Genomic DNA, 24,271 nt, shown 5'->3' with positions numbered 1-24,271 from the left:
CAGAAAATACTCAAATCAAGCTTTCAGCTGGAGCTGTCTTTAATCAAAGACACAGAAACTAACCATCTATAATGTGGTGTTGGGTAATATAAATGTTTATGTTGCTAAGATTACCATTTGCCCTTTAAAGGATTTAGCTCTATTCTAGGCACCAGATTCTGCATGTGGAGAACCAGCAGAACTGTCTTAACTCAAGAATCAGTGAGAGGAAAAAAAAATATCATGACAATTTATTCTGTGCACTCTAATGAAAATCAACTTCAAGCTGAGTAGATGGCTCCGCTGACAAAGTGCTTGTCATGCACGCATGAGCTCTGAGCATCCCCAGAACCCACATTTATAATGTCAAGTGTGTGCTTGTAAACCTAGCCCTGGGAGGTGGAGACAGTGGATCTCTGGGACATACTAGATAATCTAGCTGAATCAGCAGCAAGCTCCAGGTACATTGAAGAGCACTCTCTGTCTCAAAAGACAAGGGAGGGAGTAATTGAGAATAACACCCAACACTAAACTCTGCTCTCTACACGGATGTACACAGATATGAACATATATGTACCCACACATAAGCACAAATATATATGTGTGTATATATATACACACACTCATATATAAACACACACACGTGCGCGCGCACACACACACACACACACGTACACATCCTTATAATTTCAAAGGGCAAAGTAGTACCATCACAGGGCCTGTTCCATCAACAGCACAGCAAGAAAGAAACTGTAAAGCCAAATCTTTCATCCTTGAGCACACATTAATGTGAATTAACTGAAACTTTATGAAAGGATTTTCATCACTCACATTAACATTCACACAACTCCTATAAGCACGTGAATAACTTTTTATTTTTCTAAATTTGATTCATGTCATGTCCACTAAAAAAGTAATCTTTTATGTGGTTTTCTTATTGATTGATGGCTGTATTCCAGTGTCTGGAATAACAACTAACTCCTAATAGGTGTATAACAAGTATTTGCCTTGGAGTGAATCTATAACTTATTGAGCATTTATATGTAGTAGACTCCAGGGAATGTCTCATCAGATAAGTCAGAGTCCCCCGTGCACACAGAGCTAACATAAGTCATTAAATCAAAATAAACAGTACCCTCCTTATTCATAAATGATTCAATTCCCAAAAGCCATTAGGTAGAGACTAACAAAGTAGACAGCAAGGGAGGGAGGAACAGTAATGGGAGAAAGGGCTTCTGGGTAGTGGATGATGGCTACTCCTTCACCGGGGAAATAGCTGAATATGGGACCAAAGCTAGAAAATCTTTTGATGCAATTAAGTAGTAAGTATATAAATCTGACTAGATATAGAAATTAAAGAGCCCTGACTAGTGAATAAATGAGACTTAGACAAGAAAACAAATGTGTATCATAGTAGATTACAACCCTTTGAAAAGATACCTACATATACTCTGAGACAAGATAATGAAAATAAGAATAAACTCGTGTTTGAGAAATAGTGGGATATTTGTATTTTTCTCAAAATGCTTCTCAATGAAATCATATAAGAAGAAAAGAAAGCAACATGACACACAACACACACTGAACCAACTGCAGTCAACATGAGTGTCAAAGCTACAACCAAAACCACAGTTTGTGTGATGGCCAAAGTCGTGATGTCCAAGCAATGATGCATGCCTGGACCTAGCCATAAGCTCCTATCACATGGGCTCAGGGTAGGCCATCTACTCAACAACTGGCCTGACCTTCTAAAACAAGCACTAGAGAGGAAGAAGACACTACCCCCAGTGGATGGGAGCTAAGACGTGAGATTGAACCGCTAGGTGTTGATTTCGCACTGGATCCTTTTGCTATGAAATTAAAGACATTACTGGAACTATGTGAGCAACTGAAAGGGACCTGAGGGTGAAGGTCTATTAGTGCAATGATTCTAACTGCCGACTTTATCTCTGAGCTGTGGTAACAGTGAGCACCCTTGTTTTCGGGAACAGATCCCAGAGTACTCAAAACAATGGAGCAATGCTCTGGCGACTCACTGTGCAGAAGAGCAAAGTTTTTTGTATTGAGCTTGTGACTTTCCTAAAATTCGAGGAAACTGTCAAGGGTATTTAAATACAAAGGAAACAAGTCATGGTATTTGGGAGTGCCCTATGCCTCGTTTATGTATACTGAGTTAAGGACCACAAGAAGGGCATTTAAAGCAGAGGTGAGATGGGTCTGCAAGCCTAGTGAAATTCATTCCATTTGCCTTTTCCTCTAAGAACCCGTAAACATACTAAACATACCCTGTAAGTGTGCCATAGTCTTCTACCAAGAATCAAAAGATCTACCCTCCAGGGGAAGCAAAACTTCCTGAGATAAATTAGACTTTTCACTGAAATCAAGGTGTTCTTAGCGTGAGAAGATGCAGTACGGCTTGTTTCTAATAAGAATGCCAAGTGAGCGTACATTCTCTGTCCCACATGGCAAACAAAACTCAGATGGGATGTGGAGTCCTCGTCTGTGTCCTCTCAACTGGAACACACTACCTCTGCTGCAGTGGAGGGCTGTAAAGCTGTAATCTAAATTCAGGGATGTGTACGGCGGCTTTCACGTGGCTTACAGGGAAAACTCAGCTCTACTTGGTAGGATCTGTTGCACAGACAAAACTGTGCTTTCACCTTGGCAATTTAGACAAACGATCAGGTTTACAAAATAGAAGGCACTGTTGCCTGCTGACCTTTGCTCTCTGGGTGAGATGAGGGCTGGGTAGTTCCCCACTAACGGATGTCTTAAAGTTCTACAGCCTGTTCTAAAAAGCACTCCATTGAAGCCTGAAGTCGTAGGCAGGAGTCTTTCTTCCTAGTAAACTGAGATGCACTGTTAGTCCTCTGAAGGGATGAGAAGTTACTACGCACTGAAAACTGAACAAGGGTGAGGTCTGACAGAAACAAGAGCAACTCAATATTGTTCATACCCAGAGTCTGCTCCTAAGTTTTGCCCATAGGGAGGTCCTCAGACATTTTTCAGGGAAATGTATTCATATACCCTCAACAAGGTGAGCTCTGTTTCCTTTGTTTCTTTTTTTTAATTAAAAAAAGACCTTGAAAGACATTTTACTTTGTTATTTTAAAATCTATTAAATACTCAGCTTCCTACTCCATTGTAGAAAGGACAAGAGCTGGTAACTGCAAACAGAAAGGGGCAGAACATTGAGAAAGGTCCTTCTCTTAAACTTGAGGTTGAGAAGTAGAAGAAAGCAATTTTATTGAGGGATCTTAAATCTATCATTAAAAAAAGGCAAAGGGATGCAATCTATCTGAAGCACAAAAAGTATCGTGCTCCTTCCACACCTGTCCTCCCTGTCCTGTAAATATTCTCTACTCTTAAGTCCCATGTCTGCTTTTGCACGGCATGAGCATGATAAGGGGACCAAGCTGCGACAGAGCATCAAAAGAGCGATTAGCACCGACTGTATTGCTACCCTCTGAATCACTCAGAGATGCACCATCAACCCAAGACTCATGTGTATCTCTACTTTTAATATCGCTAGCTCTGTTACAGAGGCTTTGTCAAGCGGCAGTTAAGGCCAGGGAACACTTCTTCTAAGTCATGCCAATCCTTGTTGCTCACTTAAAAAAAAAAATTAAGCAATTCCCCAATTATGCTACTCTCGAGATTATAGGAAATGAAATCTTAATCAGCCCCCCTGAAGACAGGCTGATGGCTGTGTGATATTTTGTTTGTGTTCTGGCAAATAAAGCTTGCCTGGAGATGAGAGGGCAGACTTAGCCACTAGGTGACCATAGTAGACTGGCAGTGGTGGCACACATCTTTAATCCCATCACTTGGGAGGTGGAGACAGGAAGTGATGGGAAGACCAGAGGGCAACAGTGAACTCTGGGCATGACAAACGCATAGCAACCCGTCACTGCACAAGGCTTACACTAGACCAAGCTAGTCAACACGCCAACATGGAGGGGGAGGGGGAGAGGTCTCTGTCCCTAGTTAAGGAGCTATTGATGTTTGAGGACTTCTAGAGGAAGAAGTATGGCCAGTGGATGCCCTACATCCATGACTAGTATATGGGCAATGCAAATAGGTTATTTTATTTATTTATTTATTTATTTATTTATTTATTTATTTATTTAAGATTTCTGCCTCCTCCCCGCCACTGCCTCCCATTTCCCTCCCCCTCCCCCAATCAAGTCCCCCTTCCTTGTCAGCCCAAAGAGCAATCAGGGTTCCCTGCCCTGTGGGAAGTCCAAGGACCACCCACCTCCATCCAGGTCTAGTAAGGTGAGCATCCAAACTGCCTAGGCTCCCACAAAGCCAGTACGTGCAGTAGGATCAAAAACCCATTGCCATTGTTCTTGAGTTCTCAGTAGTCCTCATTGTCCGCTATGTTCAGCGAGTCCGGTTTTATCCCAGGCTTTTTCAGACCCGGGCCGCAAATAGGTTATTAAGAAAACAAAACGACACAAAGTTGCTCCAGGGTGGCATTGAGAGGTGAAAATGATCAACATACATTGTATACACACACAAATGATGAAATTCTTAAATAATAAAAATTCAGTATTGAAAAACTATTGGGGAGAGTTACCATTTCCTCTACCTAAACTGTATTTTCAGAAGCAGGAGAACTCTAGAGACCCTGAGGACACAGCGATGCGGATCTGTCCATAAGAAGCAAACAGAACAAAGGCTTCTGCTGGCAGGTGAGCCACTCTGATCTGGCAGTTTATCCCCAGGGACTCACAGAAGGCTGCTCTATGGGCCCTAACGCTGCAAACAGGGGCCCAGGGGAATCAGCTTTAAACACACCATGTTCTTTTCTGCATTTCTAACAGAAGAGGAGCACCACACAGGGCTGCTGCAGAGCACTCAAGGTCAGGGAAGGAAAACATGACCAGCATTCCTTGGGGGACGGATCGTCATCATCCTGATGCCTTCTTTACTCGTCTGTATAATAGATTTTGCAATGTCCTGTGTGTCCGACTCGGCAAAACAGATCGACAGACACTAGTCATATGTCTAAACACCAACACCAGCCTTTGACTAAAGGATCTGCTTGGAGTCTGTCCTTTTCTACATTCGCTGAATCAGAAGAAATGCAGATAGGTGTGCAGGAAACTGCAGAGAGAAAGCAACTATGCATGGCAACAACTCGTGCAGGCTCTATTACCTGGCGAGCCTTCGTGGTGAAGTAGAGCATTCAACCCCGTACGTCTGAGATAGTTGCCTCCTGTGCTGGTTTTCAGTGCAGAGCCACATATACCTTTGACCTGAATGTATTTGCACTTAAGGAAACATAAATCAGAACAAAGATGGAATTATTGCTCCTTTTAATTAGATGTAAAAAAGGGCTGAAGGTAAACTTGGGAGTGTGTATATAAATCACAATGATCTGCTCAAAAAAAGGAAAAGAAACAACAGAAGAATTCAACCACGATGGTCCCAGGAAAGAGTGTGGAACTCAAGAAACATGGCCCTGGCTGAGGGGTGGACAACAGGAAGCAGACTTTCTTATCGAGTGCTAAAGAAGAAATCTAGGAAGAGAAAGCACAGAGAGTGAGTGTAAGGAAAAAGATTCAAGGACAGGTCCTAGCCTGAGCCCCAGCACCCCTAAGTAATTGCATCTTAGCCTGGGGATGTATTAACAGTGACACGAACGGTTCAGTGAGGATCACTTTGCCACAGTATTCAGAGTTTAAAGCAACTATAAGGAAAATTGCACTGTACTTAATCTTACTTTAAAAAAGTAAATAAATAGCAGGGTATGGTAGACTATACCTTCACCTCTACACTCAAAGGCAGAGGCAGACAGATGTCAGTGAATCTGAAGACAGCCTGAACTACACAGCAAGTTCCAGGACAGCCAGGGCTACACAGAGAAACCCTGTCTCAACAAACAAACAAAGTACAATAATAAATCATAATATTTTGTGTAACATTCCCTTCAGCAAACAAAATTTTTTTTAATGTTTTCCAGGTTAGGAACCATAATCTTTCAAAGAGAAGTTCATGTTCCCTGCCATCGGAAACCCCTGGCTGCCACAATGGTCTTAACTAAAGATAATGTCCCTGCACTTAAGACAGACCTTTATGGGTACCTGTGAATGTAGGAACGTGGTTACTCTAAGCTACATATCATGAAGCAGACCGGCAAAAAGAGGCCAGACTGACACTCAGAAAGACATAACTTCACAATTAATGGTGAAGTTCCTATTTTGAAGAAAGGTGTGTTACTATGATATTTTTCTATTATTAATTGCATGTTGTACTCATACTCAGGGGTCAAAGGACAACGTTCAGGAATCAGTTCTCCTTCCACCAAATGGATCTGAAGATGGTACGAGGTCCATAGTCTTGTCAGAAAGCACCTTCAACCAGAGCCATCTAATCAGGCCCAGATAAGAATGTTTCTGGTTGTGGTGACAGTGACAAGAATGGTGGTGGTGGTGATGTGTGTAGACAAGAGGTCAGCAGCAGCTGTCTCCTTCAGGATCCCCCCAACTTAGTTTCTGGAAGAGTGTCTCTACCTGGACCTGAAGTTCACCGATTTAGCTAGAACAGGGATGGCCAACAAAGCCCAAGGGTCCTCCTGTTTCCACCTCCCCAGATCTGGGGTTACAGGGACATGCTGCTGCTGTGCCCAGCATTTCATGTGCGTATATGGCAAGCCCTCTACCATCCCCTAGCCCTGAAGAAAACCTTAGTATTTTTACAGATAATTTTTTTCTCAGACAGGATGATTTTGTTTGATATCAAACCCACCTATTCCCAAGGAATTTCAGTTGTTCCGCTGTAAACGCTTGCAAAATTGTCTCCTGCACAAGGTGGGATGGAGACTAGTTGAGGTTGAGCTGTGAACACCCAGCTATGTCATGGATCTTGGCCTGGATTTGTAGGGTGGAGACAGTGGTAAGAGTTGTTTTTCATTTGCTAGAGATACCATGGACACCATAGGGAGAGAGTATTCTTCTGTTTTTGTTGCCAGAGGAAAATCTCTACCTTGTGTTACCAAGAGTCGAAATTCATAAAGTCTTTCCATTAATAAATATTTGATACTTCATCATTTCATAATATCAAAGACCCTGAAATTCCCTCTAACAAGAGGAAAGACAGAAATGACAATGACAGAGATGAATCATTTACTAATCTACACCTACAATAATCTAGATTAAAATATAAACCTTTCCATATAGCTGGTCTTGGCTTATTAAGCCAACATTCACAGACATTCCATGAGATCTTCTCTTCCTACCCCCACTCAGAAATCTGCCCAGGTCTACAGTCACAGAGGAGGCAAGACAGTTTCTCTTTGTTTCTCTAGAAAATCCACACTCTCAAAAATTAGCAAATCTTTATTTTAAAATTGGAGGAAAGTTAAATTCATTCTTTTTAAATTTTTATTATCATTATTTTAAGGCAGGGTCTTACTGTGTAGCTCTAGCAAACCTCAAACTTGAAATTCCTCTACCTCGGCCTCCTAAGAGATGGAATTACAGACATGTGCCCCCATATACTCCTGGAAGCTAAAGTATGTTCTTTCCAGTAGAAAGCCATCATCATTTTAAATATTTTCAGTGGGAAACTCGTTATTTCCCCCTTCTCAGCTAACAAAAACCATGGTTTAACCCCCCAAGTGAGGGAAGGTTATTTCAATAAATAAAAGCTATTTGCTGGCTGTTTAACCATGTAACATACTGTATTTAATAATCTCAAGTGGAAAGTATGGGATATTATGCTTATTTTTATACCAACCTAAAGCCCAAGGCAAATTAGCAGCAGATTCAAAAACGAATTTGTGCCTACAGATATCAGTTCAAACACTCTTTCTCTTGCCCCATGGCTGTGTCCCTCATGGTAATAAAGATTATGTCTATCCTCACTCCCTGGAAATAAACCACAAATGTCTCTTTCAAGACTCTCAGACGTTTATTTTCTTAAACTGTGATGTTCAGATCCTGATCACTGTCAGGATTTCTTGTAACTCATGGGATGATATAAAATCAGAGAGCAGGGCCCCTCTTTGCTGTATTACCCCTGACTCCCAGACTGCTTTCAGAGCAGTAACAAAACAAAACAAAACAGAATCAGCTGAGAACAATCAGAACATCTAGCTGTTCTATAGAACAACTCCCTTATTACCACATGAAAGGGAAAGAGACTTGGTCACATGAGAAACTCTGGATGCAGCTTTGAGATTCAGTCAACCCAAGAAGAGGGAAACTGAGTCAATCATTTCATTTTTAGTCTTATTGTATTTTAAATTTTCCTTATTTTTTAGTTTTAAAAAGTCCTCTGGAAGCTCACATTTCTTGTCTTTGTTTAAGTTGTTGTTTGTTTTTTCTCTTCTGTGTTCATATCTTATTTTCTTAGTTTCTTGTGTCCTGGGGATGGGAAGAGAGCAGGGCTGGAGTGGCCAATCCCTCCACACCCTTCACAGACCTGTCAAGCCCAAATTGAGGCTACAACATTACTAGCTTCCTACATCTGGTCAGCTGAATTTCTCCTCCTGAGGAGCCAACAAAGAACTGAGACCATCCAAAATCATATTGAAATGAAAATCACACACCATGGAACACCCCAGCTTCTGAGAAACATGACTGCTCATCACACACCATGGAACACCCCAGCCTCTGAGAAACACCATCTGAAACCAAGGACCACATCCTACAACTGCATATTCACACACCATGGGAGCCCCCATCTCTCCTTCTTTCCTCTGAGTATTTAGCTAATACAGCAGTACACCTGAACTCTGAATGACATGAACAGTATAGAGGACAAAATTGTCCTTTGATTATTTTGTGTGAGTATCGTGGTTCCAAAAGTTTTGAACTAACCTGTAATCGATTGTGTGACTTACAAAAGACACTAAAGCATAAAGCCACTAAACATGCTGAATGGCATAAATAAGTTTCTACTGTAAAGACCGCACTTTGTTTAAAGAACTCAAGAGATCTGTGTCATAGCAGAAATTATGGCTCACACACACTGACAGCCTACTATTCATTTATATATATGTGCCACTTTCATGATTTAATTTAGAGTCAGGAAAGAGGCAGCCAAACATAGATGAGAAGAAAAAAAAACCCTATGAGAAAAATAACTTTGGCAAAACCACCAAATGAATGAGGCCACCCTAATAGATTTATTTAAATAAATCACCCTTTATCAGTGCTAGTGAAAACTGCAGCATTCCCTTATCCTTTGAGGTAGACAACTACAGGATGATGTATATTAGAAAATAACAAACACGGCCATACTTGTTCCAAAACAAATATTCAAAGTCCAATGAAGCTGCCCAGTGATAGCCACCAAAATAATCTTCTCTGGGTTGTTTGCTTTGAGTCATTTTTATAAGTAGCAGCCAGCCATTCATCTCTGGGCACTGTGGGGAGGACTTTGCCACAAAAGCCACTTATATTTTTAGAAGCCAAAGTCTTGACAAATCAATTCCTAAGAACATAATTTGTTACAAATTGAAGAAAGCCTGAAAACACAGACCTTGGTTAAAAGGCTTCCGTATCTTCTTGTAGCTTTTCCAAGTTTAAGTATGTGGGAAGAATACCCATAAATTTAAGTCAAAACTGAAACACTTAGAATATTCCAATTTAAAATACATTAAAATGTGGCCTCTGAAAGGAAATGAAAATGGCTTTTTAAGCATATGAAAAGTTGTTCATCATCACTCACAAGAGCAATGTGAGTTAAAAATGAGATACTATTTCCACCCACCGTGGCTGGGTAATAAATCACAGTGTGGAGAAAGGAGTGCTCTCAGAGGCCGTTAGTGCGAGCACTAGGCAGCAGAGCCTCTTTAACAAGATATCTGTAAATGTCCATCAAAATTTAAATTCCACTTTGTGCCTTGAATCTTCAACGGTATTCCTTGGAATTTATCCTACTGGCATAGAAATTTAATTTCCTCTGTGAGCAAGAACTGGAGTATCTGCTTCAGTACTATTGGTGACTGCAAGCAAGCTCATTGTGTATCATTTTATATGGGTGTTTGCATTTTTTTATTCAAGAAATTATAAAGAACAGCAGAAGGGATGTAGTCTTTATAGTTGAGAAGTCAAAAGTGTCCCTATCACCCTACTGCATGGCATTGCCTAGGTTACTAACCAGACCTTACATTACCACATTCAAATGGTGTGGCACCACTGAGGGGTTAAAGTTCCTTACCATAGATCCCTCTGGTGCTTTAACAAGCAAAACTCTTTGCTGGACGTCCACTTCAAAACAATCAGCACTTCAGAAAAGTGCCAACTTATTTCTTCACATAACCAGATCCTATAGAAATGGAACTGTCCCTCTGAGGACCAGGACTGCATTTGCTGCAGGATTAATACAAACTGGAAGCAAGCGCCCCATGCTTGAGCAGTCCTTGCCAAACGGATGCCTGAGATGTCCTATTGAAGCAGGTGGTGTCTGAAGAGAATTGGATTTCTGCCTATAGAAACCCTGGCTGGAACAACTACTGTGGTTAGTTTTAATTTTTCAAACTTCAAAATCAATTGCTTGCCAGTGATCTGCAAAGAGCCTGAACAACATGTTTAGACTTTGCCCTGTTGAGTTAGAGGAATGGGGGGTGGGAGGGAAGGAGACTAACACCCCACTGCTAGCCTCTAGAGAACGACATAACACTTGATGTCCAGCCAAAGCATGGAACAGCTATGGACTAAACTGAACTCTAGGACAGCTGGCCCCTTTTGGGGTTTTGTCATAGCACCACAAGGATGCAACCACCTTGCTGCATGTAACATATGTGAATGCCCCTAAATGGACATAACTTTCACAAGCCTTTAATTTGTCAAAGTCTGAGAGTTAAGAATGGTTAAGAATCACTAATTTTTCTAATGAAGACCCAAATCTTTTAAAACTGATAGTCTAAATAAACGTGAAATTAAATTTTAGGCAAACAAAACACAAAAGGGCAGAGTATAAATTCCTCGAGGAAAAGAGTAACACAGACCAAGCATTTCACACAGCATAGGTCCATCACTCCTCCACTGTTTCCTCCAAAGCTAACCACATCCTCCTGTCAGTACCAACTTTTCCCACTAAATACTTCAGTGTTTAGTATAAAAGTAATATGAAGCTTCTTAACCTCTAAGAAGAGACCAAAAGAAAAATAACCAAAACCCACCCTAGGGGACCCTACTCCAGGGCAGCTCAACATGTCTCCACATTCCCGATCACGAAATGAGCATCCCATCCATTTCACAAGGGAAGAACTGAGATTCCAGGAGAAGCGGTCTAGACGACAGCAGGATTGACGCTCTGACCTTAGTTCATGACTTGCCTGAATAAAGACCTATGTCACCTTCTCTTCAGAAACACAGACTCAAGTTAGACCCGCAGTCTCAGTTGTAGGACACACAACACTAACAGATGCCTGCACTTGAAAACGCAGAGGGGACGCCAACTTCAGCATTTAAAAGAAGAGAGGGGAAGGGGAAATCATCTCTCACTGACACAAATCTTTAATCCCAGCATTCTGAGCAACACAAATCCAGGACTGATTCAAACCAGTTTGTTTTTACAGGAAGTAACCAAAATACTTCATGGAACAGGGAGGTATTGCTTCTTAGGAGTGGGGATTGGGAATCCTGATCTTTTTGCTTGAAATACAAAGGTTTATTGCTCACTGCTCCCTTCTTTGCTAATCAAAAATTAAGACCTCAAAATAAAGGAATTTCCTCCTGTAATATATAGTCATTTTCTCCCTTAATATATTCATGAATATAAATAAAAATGGATACATATTAGTGAATAGAAATGACCTCTGAAAGGTGCTCTTATGTTGTTTCTTTCCATCTAAGCCCTACTCTCTGATGCTTGAACTCAAGGTTGTCAAGACTAGGTAGAGACTAAACTATACCCACTGTTTCCAGCAAATCTACTGTGGTATCTCATATTTAGAGGAATTTATCATCTGGGATCCGGTTTTAAAAGACCATCTGTATTTCAATAATCTCAGAAAATGTTACCTAAATCCAAGTGCACCTGGACCAGAAACTTTTATTCTTTTAATAAAAAAGATTAAAAAAAGATATTTTTAATATTAAGGGGTGATTCAGTAGAGTAACACAAGATATTTTTCTCTCCAGGAAAATGTATATAAAGATTTCTTTGAGACAGTTTGGAAAATAGTTATGATGTTAAAAAAGAAAGAAAGAAATCTAGTAAGAGGGGAATTTGACATATAGCTGTTGGTTTGAAGATTACTAAGTAGAAAAAAAATCTGCAAGTTTTCAAGATTCTTCTGGCAAAAATTCTTTGGAATCGTTTTCTTCTAAGGGCTGAAAAACATTTTTTAAGAGGCTTTCCAGCTCTAAAAGAAACCTTTCTGATCTCAAGAAGAGCCAAGTTCAACTTTTAATAGCACTGTGTACTTTCGGCATTAAAGAAAAAAGGGAACGAGAAACAGCCAACAATGACTACTGCCCATCTTCTTAAACTGTGGGTGGCAAGGACGTAGCGGGTCATGTAACTGAATGTCCTGGCCATGGAAATCTGGCAACAATAAAAAGCTTTTAGAGCTGTAGCGATGGTACCACTGGCATTGCTGAGCTAGTACAAATGTCTGTTCAGACCCCCAGTATCCACAAAAAAAAAAAAAAAAAAAAAAAAAAAAAAAAAAGTCAAGCATAGTGGTGCTTATCTGTAACCCCAGTGCTAGGGAACTAAAGCAGGAGGATCCCCAGGGCTTGCTGCCAAGTAGTCGAACAAAATCAGTGAGCTCAGGTTTGTTCAGAGAATCTGTCCCACAAGAAAGGTAGAGGGATTGGAGAGATGGCTCAGTGGTTAAAAGCACATATTGTTTTTAAGGAGGAACTGTGTTTGATTCCTAGCACCCACACGGCAGTTCACAACCACCCATAATTCCCATTCCAGGAGATCCGATGTCTTCTTCTGATCTCTGGATACCAGGCACATACGCAATACACAGGTATATGTGTGAGGAAATCACTCATACAACATATAATAAGTACTCTTAAATTTTAAAAGGTCGGGTAGAGAAATGAGGAAGATGCTTGCCTGGCATTAACCTCCAGCCTTCATACACATGCACATATAGCTAGCTGCATGCAGTTTCTGGTGTGCAATGAACAAAAATTACTACAAAATCAAATGCATAGTCAATCTACAGTAATTCTGGAAGCACATGCCTGTGTCACAGGGCAAAGCTTCCTTGCAGTCCTGAACACAGAACATGAGCACTTACATTGTGGGTTCATCATACCACACAACACCAATGTTTAATGTGGCTTCACTGGACACACCAAATTTTTCTGCTGCTATTGAAACATAACAGTATTTTTCTGATCACACCTCAGCATATTAAGTATCAAATTAATATATCTAATATATTTCAGTTGTATTGTGATGTAGTGAAATTGTTGCCATTTGAATTTCTGGCTTGAGTTTCATTTTCAAAAAAATCTAATGGACTTGGATTTGAGATTAAAGCAGAATTCGAATGATTTCTGCCATGATATATGATTTATATAAATCAGTATTCTCAATATTCATTACTATAAAATCAAAAGACTGGTGAACTCTGGAAAAATGTTTAAGATGCTCTAAGTCCTTTAATGCAAACCATTTGGCCAAGATTCAATTTTTCATGTAAAAATAATGAAATACCTTCATCTCAATATGCAAATTTTACTTATGTCTTAATAAGCAGCAAAATTATATGCATTCTGAATCCATGTTTTAAAATATACTTCTCTATGATTTATTATCAGTAATTTTCATTTACTCATCTATTTTATATGTCTACATTCTAAGAACAACTAAAAATCTCTCAGGTAATTGGCTCATCGGGGCTCAGAGAGACTGAACTGACAACCAGGGAGGCTCCCTGGGACTGGCCTAGGCACTCTGCATATGTGTGACAGTTGTGTGGCCTGGCCCTCTCATGGGACTCCTAACAGTGGGAACAGGGGCTGTGTACGACTCTTTTACTGGCTTTTGAGACCCTTCTCCTCCTACTGGCTCTTCTTGCCCAACCTTATACATGGGTGGAGTTTGGTCTCACTGTGACTTGATATGCCATGTTTTATTGATACCCACAGGAGACCCGGCTTGTCCTCAGCAGAAATGAAGGAGTGGATTGGAAGGTGGGAACAAAGTGGGGATGGAAGGAAGGACTGGGAGGAGGGGAAACAGTGGCCAGGATGTACAATAAAAACAATTTATTAAAATATTTCTCAGGTGAAAAGGGTCATCAAATAGATGAAGTTGAAGAAAGCCGTAAAGGCCCACTCATGCCTGAAGCTCTTCATAGTGATTATGTTAGTACACATGAGGAAGGGCTCGTTTCTTTCACACACACACATCTGCCACATATATTAATGCAGTATTTTGGAATAAAGGACATAGTACCTTCCCTGTCTGCCATCCCCCAAAATATAGCCATTAGAAAGGAAAAAAAGGAAAAAAAAACACCTATCTGGAAAGAAAAATTTCAATGAAAGCAAATGTCCCAAAAAAAATCTGTAGCTTTTAGATTGTACTAACACTAAGACAATAGTAAATTTTGCAATGTCAGTTAAAATGTTCTTAGCCAAAAAATATGTATTGGTCCACAAGTGCTTTGAACATTTTCATAGAAGACAATTTAATCTCCGTATATAAGATGAATCTATAGAGACTATGATTTCAAATGAAATTGTAGCTTTTCCTTTGTAATGAAACTCACTGGAGCAAGTCCCTTAAATACATTAGTAAGCATGCCAAATGATCTCTACAAGGAATATTCCACACTGCAAACATTTTAAGCTTGTCAAGACACATTTGAAGTTTAATAGGAAAATATCCACGGGTTTAAAGGCTACTTGAAGAAACACAAAGAAGGAAGTTAGAAGTCACAGGGGTCACTGGGAAAAAAGACCAGTATAACAAATGACCAAAATAAACACTATACCAGGATGTGGCACTGCCTTATCTCTAACCTCTAACCTTTCCACATTCTGGAATTACAGGCCTATTATAAAATATTCTACATCATAGTTACCTTTCCCTATAACCATTATCATTAAGCTGGTGACTTCAAGTCCCATAATCCACAAATCCAATTACTTATCCAACAACATATCCAAAAAGCCTAAGGCACCACCTTCATAAAAATAAAACTATTGAGGGTACCAGGAATACATAACAGATCACGTTACTGCTGAGGGCAGGTAGATAGGTAGCTTCTACGCTACACTCTTGTTAATGATTAAAACAATTAAAAAGGGTCATTAAAAAAAACTTCCTTAATAAATGTATATTAATTCCCCATTTTTACATTTGATCTTATCCAAAATGTTGAGAAGCAATAAAGTCCCAAATTTTAACATGTTACAAAGGCCCATTCTGTCAGGAAAACACATTTCCTTGTTTCTGAAGCTGCTCTCCAATACCTATTTAACCCATCACCTACAAACTTACTAGTAGTATAGTAAAGAACTAAACACGGTAAAAAAAACACTTCATAGCTTCAAATGCACTTTTAGCATTTCAGTCGAAAGGACAAAAACCTAGTAAAACAGGGCTGGCAAAGAAATGAGTCCACATAATTGAAAATGGCCACATAATTGTGTAGTTAGGCGACTTCTCGTGGAAGGGTTCAAAGTTTTGCTAAAGTTTACAGAGTAACTGTCTATGACCCATTAAGGGGAAGAGCATGGTACCAAAAAATCCACTGTGCCCTACCCAGCCCTAAGGCAGAGTTTACAGAGATGTGAATCTTCAGAGGCAACGAGTTTACAAGTACTAAAGGAAATGTTCCGTTCACGGCTACAAAACTACACAGAACCCTTCCAGACAAACTAAATGCAGAGGACCCGAGAGTGACGGACAAATTTCAAGCACACAGGCTGACTGAGAAAGTTCATCTGAAGAAGGGGTCAATGGCCTGGGTGACACTAATTTTACAGCAGATTTTAGTCAATTCATCATCTTTATCTATGCCCCTGAACTGGCTAAAAACAAATATCTTAAATGCTTATGCCAGCAATACCAATGGCAAGGAAAAAAAATACCCCACCTGTTACCTACATCTAAAAGAAATTTCTTCTACTTACAGCTCAAAAATCAAAAATAGATATTCAAATAACTCAAACATGTTACATGAATGAAATATGTTTCCATTCATTACGATAAAGAAAATTTGGACAGCAACTCCATTTTATGTAACTTTTCACATAACCTTCAACATTTCCAAAAACTTTCTATAAACTGGCATAGCCAAGTACAGGTCCTAGTCTTTAACCGTGTGCAGTTTGTTGCTTGTTTTGGGCTTTGTTACATAGATATTTCTCCCATATTCAAACACACCTCCCAGTGGGAGGAAGCAGAGTCACAAGACTCAAGAAGAGCATAAAACAAGACTCACAAGCCCATCCGTAAGATTTTATTAGTTGGCAAGCAATTGCTTATGGAGAGGAGACTCTTGAAGAGCTGACCTCGGCTTGACTAGGGAGCACTACAGATGTGGATTTCATGAGTTACTGCTTTTGTTTAGCTGGGATTTTTGATATCTTTGAATTAATCAGGCTCATAAAAGTAACTCCAGCCACTCAGTGATTCTCTGAGTTCTCATGGGCAGGATCATTTCTTTGGCCTGTTTTCAGCACCTTCTCAAGGATGAAGGTGTTTGTTCACATAAACCTAGAAGAAGTAACACATGCACTTTGTCAAAAACAACTTGACCAATTGAGATGTCAAGGTTGTTCTAACCAGTGATGTCATTTCAGATTTGCACCTGCCTAAGAGTTTGCCTTCCTCGATATTCAAAACCATGAGTCCACAGTTAAATCATTATTGTACTTTGTACTCTTTGGGCTTTTCCAGAATATCAATGCACATACTAGGAAGCAGTATTTTTTAATAGGAAAGATTTAAAAATAAATAAATAAGTAAGTAAATAAAACATATTGCCACTTACCCCTCCTGCCTTCAGCAACTTTCTTCTAAAGTCCTCTGTGGGGTTATTGAAAGTAAGTTTCTCACAGCGGAGGTGATTCACTGGTGGGTGGCCTTCAAGATGTAGGAATAAGTCATAATCAAAGCGGACTTTCTTAGGTTCTTCCTGGAGGTGAAGGAAATTAAGAGGCAAAAGTAGAAAATTTAAAAACAAGATTTAATCACATATGGGACAGAAAAGTCCTAGACACTTAACAGTTGGGTCAAAGTAGTTCTTAAAAGGATTCTTCTGGAATTACATATAAAGCAACCTACAAATACCTGAAAATTTCATTAGTGTTAAGAGAAACTCACCATCTCCCCTTGGTTTCTCAAGCAGACCGCACCACGAACACAGCCACCCAAAGGCAACCTAGGTTATTCCTTCTACCTTCAGTACCTAAGTCAAGACTTCCATCCCACTGCCTTGCTGACTACTGTCCTAACTATCACATATCCTACTTCTGCTAGGCCTTCCGATGATGCCAGTCCTTCCACCAGTCAGCCTTCAAAACGATTTACAGAAATCAAACGTCTATTTAACTTTTATTCCTGGGTTAAAATGTAATTGTTTCCCATGGATATCAGCTTTAAAATCGAATGAGAAATATATGCTACAGAAGAGCCTTCGGAATTTGGCTCTGGGATTCTGGTCTCAATATACCTCCTTTACCCAACTGATGGCCAGCTCTCCCTCGGCTGCCATGCCTATGCTTTATATCTTCACAAAGGTAGTGGTGATTGCTTATCAACAATAAAGCTCATAAAACTCATCCTCCGTTCATTCCTTCGTCTTCATCGCAGTCAGATTTTCTTCCAGATCTACCTAGTCTTCCTCTCTGGACACTGGAACTACTTACTTCAGCTAAGCCCATCACGACTTCTCCTGCAGTCCTCTGCTTTCAAGCTTGCCTCAGTCTACACTCTAAAACGACAAGTGACTGGCTTTTCTCTAATGCAAAAAAATCTGATTATCATTCCATTACTTTTTAAAAAAGCCTTTAAAGGCACATCGTTTTCAATGATATAATCTCATTTCTTGCAACAACTAGCATAGTCTTTTAGGACTTTTCCTGTATTTTATTTGCTTTCTTACAATATTCTCTCCTTCTTCCACACTTTTGAAGAAGTTCCCACACGTTTTGTGTTCTTGACTTTGGTTTTACCATACCTAACACTGCCGCTATATTTCCCTACATGGCTAAGTATGTGAGACTATACTGATGGATGGAGATTTAGCAAGTATAAGCTCCTCTGTAGAGACGTCCTAGCCTACCCAATGCAACCTGAATTAGACATCTCTCATATACCCCTCCTCCACTAGCATAATTATCACCTGAATTATGATAATTTTGTCTCATCTCACCTCAAAATTGTTAACTGTTCAATGCAACCTTAGAATTAAGAAGTCAGGCAGTAGTCAACCTTGAAATTGGAAATATAATTGATAAAGACATTTTTATCAATTTGGTAACATCTAGCAATAATAAATGTTCATCATATTTGACTCCAGTATTAAGAATCTCTTGAATAGAAATATTCAAATATGAGTGCAAGTATTCATGGTGCCCTGATTACAATAGAAAAACTCAAGAATGAGCTACATTTTGCCATAGACTATAATTCAGATATCTTACAAATTTATTTATTTTACTTCATGTATATGTGTAAGTATCTGAGTGAGTCTATGTATACCCACAAAGGTCAGAAGAGGAAATAAGATACCCTTGAACTGGAGCTACAGAGTTGTGAGCCTCCTGATTTTGGTAAGGGAAAGCCAACTGAGGTCCACTACAAAGGCAGTAAGTGCTCTTAACTGCTGAGCCTTTTCTCCAGCTTCTTCATTTAGATATTTTAAATTATTACTTGGAGATGTATATGTAAGTAAATTAAGGGAAATACACAAAAAATTTTAAAGTATGACATATCATGACCCAGCCAGGCTCTGTGCTGACATGTTTTAACATGCAGACACATGGAAAGAAACTTGAAAACAGTTATGCCAAGTACTCAACAATCACTAGGTGAAGTTAAGTAATTTAGTAATTTTATTCCACACTCTCTTCATAAAAACAGTCACTCCTGTGTGCTTTTAAAGAAAAATACATTGACAAATAGAATTAACCACCACTAAAGACTAAAGGAATGAGGCAGTAATAGTAACCTCAAGAGCCCTCAGAAGGTTTAAACAAAACAAAAAAGCCATTACTTTCAGAAAAACCTAAGGATACGGACTAGGGAAGTGCTTCTGAATGAGGGTTAAAGGTGTTTTTGTTTTGTTTTGTCTTGCTTATTTGTTTTAATTTAGTGAGGGGGAAATGCCCGTAACATTGTGTTCTGGTCAACTGGAAATCTCTGCTTAGAAGACAGACATCAATATGATGTTAAGGTTTGCTCCTCAGAAAAGATTATTCCTCAAAGTTCAAAGAAAAGGAGCTAGAGATGTGGCCAGGCAGCTTACAAAGCCCCAGGTTCGATTCCCAGCTGTGAATGGTGGCTCACAGCAGCATATGACTCCAGGAGATGGAAGAGCCTCTTTTGACCTCTGAGGGGACCAAGCACACACATGATAAACAAATACACATGCAAGCACTCAAACACAAAATAAGTCTAGATAAGAAAAGTGTGTATTTGTTCAAAATATAAGACAAATGTGTTTCCTGGAGTGGCAATCTGCTTTGGTGACATCAGATTTCCCCTCACCCTACACAGGCTCTCGTCCCTGTCATTCCCTTACACACTGTCTCTGAGAACAGACTGAGAGAGAGAAGCATGGAGTCTTCTCAAACTAAAGCACCAGGATTGAACTTGGTTCGATGTGAATGCTGTTTTAGCTTCTGAAACACGAATGATTTTCATAGACAGGCTGGCTTTATTGTACTCAAATACAAAACGACACTCAGAGACCCAAGAGAACAACCTAGACTCTACTAGTCCTCTTGACTCTGATGTCTCCAATCAATGAGCAGAACTAAAGACACACTCATCAGAGCAAGCCCGAGACTGGGAGGACGGAACCATTACTACAGTGCACACGCACAATTCAAAACCACAAATACTTATAATAAGGACAATAATAAACACTCAAAATGAAATGAAAATTCTACAGAAACAACCTACAGTTACTAGACAGTTTACACATTAGTCAGCTCAGTCAGAAGAAAACCAGGGTGTCTATCTAGACTGCAAGGACACTACACAAAATGAAATGAGGCAGTCTCAGAAGACAAGCACTGTATGACTCATTTACAAAAAGGCATTTAAAATAGTTACGCTATCAGAGTCATAAAATAAAAGACTAGAGTAATAGCTGCCGGAGTCTGAGATGAGGGGGTGATATCAACATCAGCACTGCATTTCAGGATACAGAACAAAGAAGTTCCAGGGGTCTGCTACAGTCCTGCCTCAATCAGAAGCAGCACTGCAGTTCACATGCCAGAGCTTTTAAGAAGGTGTTTCACATGCTTTCAACCCCGACCCAAGCTGGCCTGGGACTCACTACGTAGACCAGGCCGGCCTCAAACTCACAAAGCTCTGCCTGCCACTGCCTCCCACGTCCAAGCTGAAGGCAGGGCAATATCAGATTCACCTGAGTGACAGAGAGCCTGCCCACAGTCACAGTCCCTCTCACAGGAAATCAGAGCTTCACTCTTTTGAGAGAAACGCTTAGGGGGGTGAAGGCCTAGACTCTTCCAGCAGTATAATCCAACCACTGGATAAAATTAGAACACTAGTTATGAGGGTACGACAGGATGCACGAAGCCCGACATCATCTTCATTAATTAAATATAGACAGCAATAAAAGGCAGTGGTTATAAAGGGAGGAAAGGCTCCAAATTCCTTCTCATAAACACAATCATTTCAGAACCCATTGTAAAGTAAGAGAAGGCATTTCTCCAAAGAATATAAATAAATGGACAATAAGCATATGAAGAGATCATAAGTCTTCAAAGAAATGCAAATCAAAACCACAATGAAGAGCGGTTTCCCAACTACCAGGGTAATTATAGTTAAAAAGAAAACAATGAACATAAAAACCATTAGAAAAATTCAAACTTTTTTATGCTGCTAAAGGGAATATAAGATGCACTAAATGGCCTGGGGACTCTGAAAACAATTAGTGGTTGCCCCAAAAGGTAAACATAAGTACGTACATACAATAGGACTATATGATCCCAGGGGGATTTCAAAACATAGGTTGACATGAAAACCAATAAATGACTATTCAGAGTGGGATCACTCCTAAGAGGCACAAAGTGGAGTCAAGTCAAATACCCATCAACATACAAATGAAAATCAAAATGTGAATTATTTGGATGAATAGAATAGTATTCAGGTATAAGAAAGAATAGGTATTAAGATATCTCATAACAAGGATGAATTCCACTTCTCAAAAGTTCTTATGAACTTAGGAAAACACTAAGCCTCTGCTCAAAGTCAAAGAAAAAAACCAAACAAGTAAGTACAGAAAAATGTTCTTGTCAAGCATGTCTGTGTCTCTCTGTTTGTGTGTCTCTCTGACTGTCTCTTTCTGTGTCTCTGTCCCCCAGGCCCCCCAGGGTGTGTGTGTGTGTGTGTGTGTGCACCCTAATTAATAGGGGTTGAAGACTTGTAAAAGATGACATGGCAGAAGTGTGGTAAATAAACACAGTGAGAAAAAATATGAAAAATAAAACATACCCAATCACTAACACATTCTTATTTTATGAGATGAGATTAGTGTAGCTTTATAGTCACAAGGAAATCTTTGATGAATTGAAAGGCTGAGCCTTGTAGACATGGAAAGGCCACTGTTGGTGTGGAAAGTACTGAGTGTTAAAGAGTGGCCTGTCACTGCTTTGACCCTGTGCACCAAAGCCATTCAGCATAGAAGATTCTAGGCTGCACTCTGGGGACCCTGCTTGCGTAAATCTGGCGAACTGAGAAAACGTCTTTCTCATCTGCTCTTAGGAGCTGCTGCTGCTGTCCACAGGACCAGGCTTAATGGAATATTGACTCAAAGAACAGAATTCTGTTTTCTCAGTTGCTTTCTCATTCGTTTTGAAAGTGAACTGTTTCTCTTTAGGGCACATTTAGAAACTATGATACCTTTGAATGAAAAGCAAGGAACAGCATTATTTAAAAGCTGCAAGCACTATTGCAGGCCTGACATGAGGCTGAATGCTTTCCTGGGAGGTAACCAAAACCACTGATCCATGACTACCGGGCATAAGCAGCAAGCGGTAGCTCTGGCAGGCGGGCATGGGATCTTAGTGGTAGGTGTACTGGCTTCACCGCTCACGCACAGCCCACTGCAGCTTATGCTGCTGATTCGGCTGCTTCTTGTCTCCGAAGGTACAGCACAAAGAAAAAAGACAATCATCTATCATGCTCATAAACCAAACCCAGAAAACCAATACTGCAAAAAGCCCAGCACTGAATAAATGTTTACTTATGAATGAGATAATGTGACATCATCTAACTACTTTCTGAGGTGGACACTCCTACCTCCCAGATCAAGAATAAGGAAAACCCCACGAGGTTCAGCAATCACCCATGTCACAGAGTCTGCATATTCTGCTCCAAATGTAGTGCTGGCCTTTTTTCCATGCAGTTGAACCCATAATACCTCAGGCTGCAATAACTTTATATACTGATAACGTATGTTTTTCATCTAAAGATAATACAGGATTTTTTTTTTTTTTTGGAATCCTAAATATGAAAGCAAGACCAGAACAGTTCCTGGAAAACCTCTAATTCCCCTTTTCTGCCATACAAACATCTCCTGTCTTGTTCAGAATGGTAATCATTCTACCAAGGGAAATCTAGTGAATTTTATATAACCTGACTTTATATTATTGAAATTATTTTTATAGCCATTTCCTCTATGATTAAAGAGTTGTGGTAACCAAAATTCTCCAGTCAAGTTTAACTTTAACATTATACAGTATTAGAAGTTTTATCAATGGATTAGTTTAAACATTATTTATTTGGTTAACAGAGGATCTTCTGAGAGATTAATGGGTAAGGATTACATACCTTGTTTTTAAAATAAACTTCAATTGGCAATATGAAACCAGCATACCCAGACTCTTCTACTTTGTAAGGTGGGTCTTTGCACACTGCAAAATTAAAAAAGAAAACAGGGAAGGTAAGACTGGCAGACAAAAATACATTGCTACAAACATTCTACCATCTAGAGCGTGCCCAATTTTCACAGCCCTGTCCCATTTCACAGTAGAGTCTCTGATCCCTTCTTCTCGGGGACCTAAAACAATAACTTTCCTATCTATATTTTTAATTAAAATCTGGGTGGAGTATAGCTCATTACTGTCAACCACGGTTACAGTGAGTGACTTAGTTATAATTCTCAGAAACAGGACAGGGCCTGTAATTGAAGCTAAAAAGAACTAAATGAACTACAGAGTTTCCTAAGTAAAGAAACAGCCCAAACTGGGAGTTGAAGAAACTCACTCCCTGCCTAAGCTGCTGTTCTCTGAGATGTCCTGTGTGGTCTCCTTCCTCAGAGATCTGAAACCCGGGCTGTCACTTCTTCTCATGCATACTAAGAGTCAATGTCTCCATCTTTCTCAAGCCACCAAAAATAAGTTTTAATGAGATTCCACCACAAAACTACCAAAACTCAATCACATGGTAAGACTATAAATGATCTTCATATTTCCTAAACTAAAACAAAATTAAAGCCAGATCTTGGAGAATTAGAGACCTTGAGAAATGAAATTCATTCCTCTAAATTAATCACAAGCCTACTGAATTTATTCTTGCTAAGTATTGTGGGCTGGAGAGTCAGGAGCACTTGCTCCTGGGTTCACTATCTAGCGTGCACATGGCATCTTACAACTTCAGTTCCAAAGGATCTGTTGCCCTCTTCTAAGCTCGACGGGCTCCTGCATGCATGTGGTACACATATACGCTCATACGCGCGTGCGCGCGCGCACACACATATACACACACACACACACACACTACACTAAGTATCTTTAAAAAAAGGTGGTTCCATAGTGTAACAAGGTAAAACTAGATGTACTAAATGTCGGGATGCACTCCCAGACGCCAAGCCTCACCTTTCCTGGATGCAGCCCAGGTCACCTTCCAGACTTCCCCACTGTGTTTCCCACCACAGCCCTTGGACTCCACACAAACTCTGGCTTCCCTCAGACGTGCACGGCACTTCCCACCTATGCTCAATGCTTCCTTCCACTCTTCCTTCCTTATCCAAACCACATTTCCTCACCACGTCTTCCTGGGCCACAGAGTACCTCCTTACACCCACCCGAAGAATTAATTATCTAAACACTACTCTAAAGCTAAATAGAGTTCCTTCGAACCACATACTAAA

General features: G+C 39.9%; 2 protein-coding genes across 4 annotated transcripts in view; one reads left to right on the top strand and one right to left on the bottom strand.

Moving 5' to 3' along the window:
* Positions 1-24,271, top strand: part of Focad (focadhesin) — a 1,203,139-nt gene that overhangs the window by 661,938 nt on the left and 516,930 nt on the right. The gene's annotated exons all lie outside the window — the stretch shown is intronic.
* Positions 1-24,271, bottom strand: part of Mllt3 (MLLT3 super elongation complex subunit) — a 259,546-nt gene that overhangs the window by 81,213 nt on the left and 154,062 nt on the right. For all 3 annotated transcript variants that reach the window (XM_050157371.1, XM_050157369.1, XM_050157370.1), the window contains exons 3-4: positions 22,951-23,033; positions 16,916-17,059 (exon numbers count right to left, since the gene is read on the bottom strand). In XM_050157371.1, coding sequence (XP_050013328.1) covers positions 16,916-17,059; positions 22,951-23,033 — 227 coding nt within the window. The remainder of the gene's footprint in view (positions 1-16,915; positions 17,060-22,950; positions 23,034-24,271) is intronic.

Source organism: Alexandromys fortis, unplaced genomic scaffold, assembly GCF_014885135.2.
Source record: "Alexandromys fortis isolate MF-2015 unplaced genomic scaffold, M_Fortis_MF-2015_v1.1 scaffold_64, whole genome shotgun sequence".
Classification (NCBI taxonomy): domain Eukaryota; kingdom Metazoa; phylum Chordata; class Mammalia; order Rodentia; family Cricetidae; genus Alexandromys; species Alexandromys fortis.
Note: the sequence above shows the minus strand (reverse complement) of the source record. Positions and strands in the feature narration are given on the sequence as shown.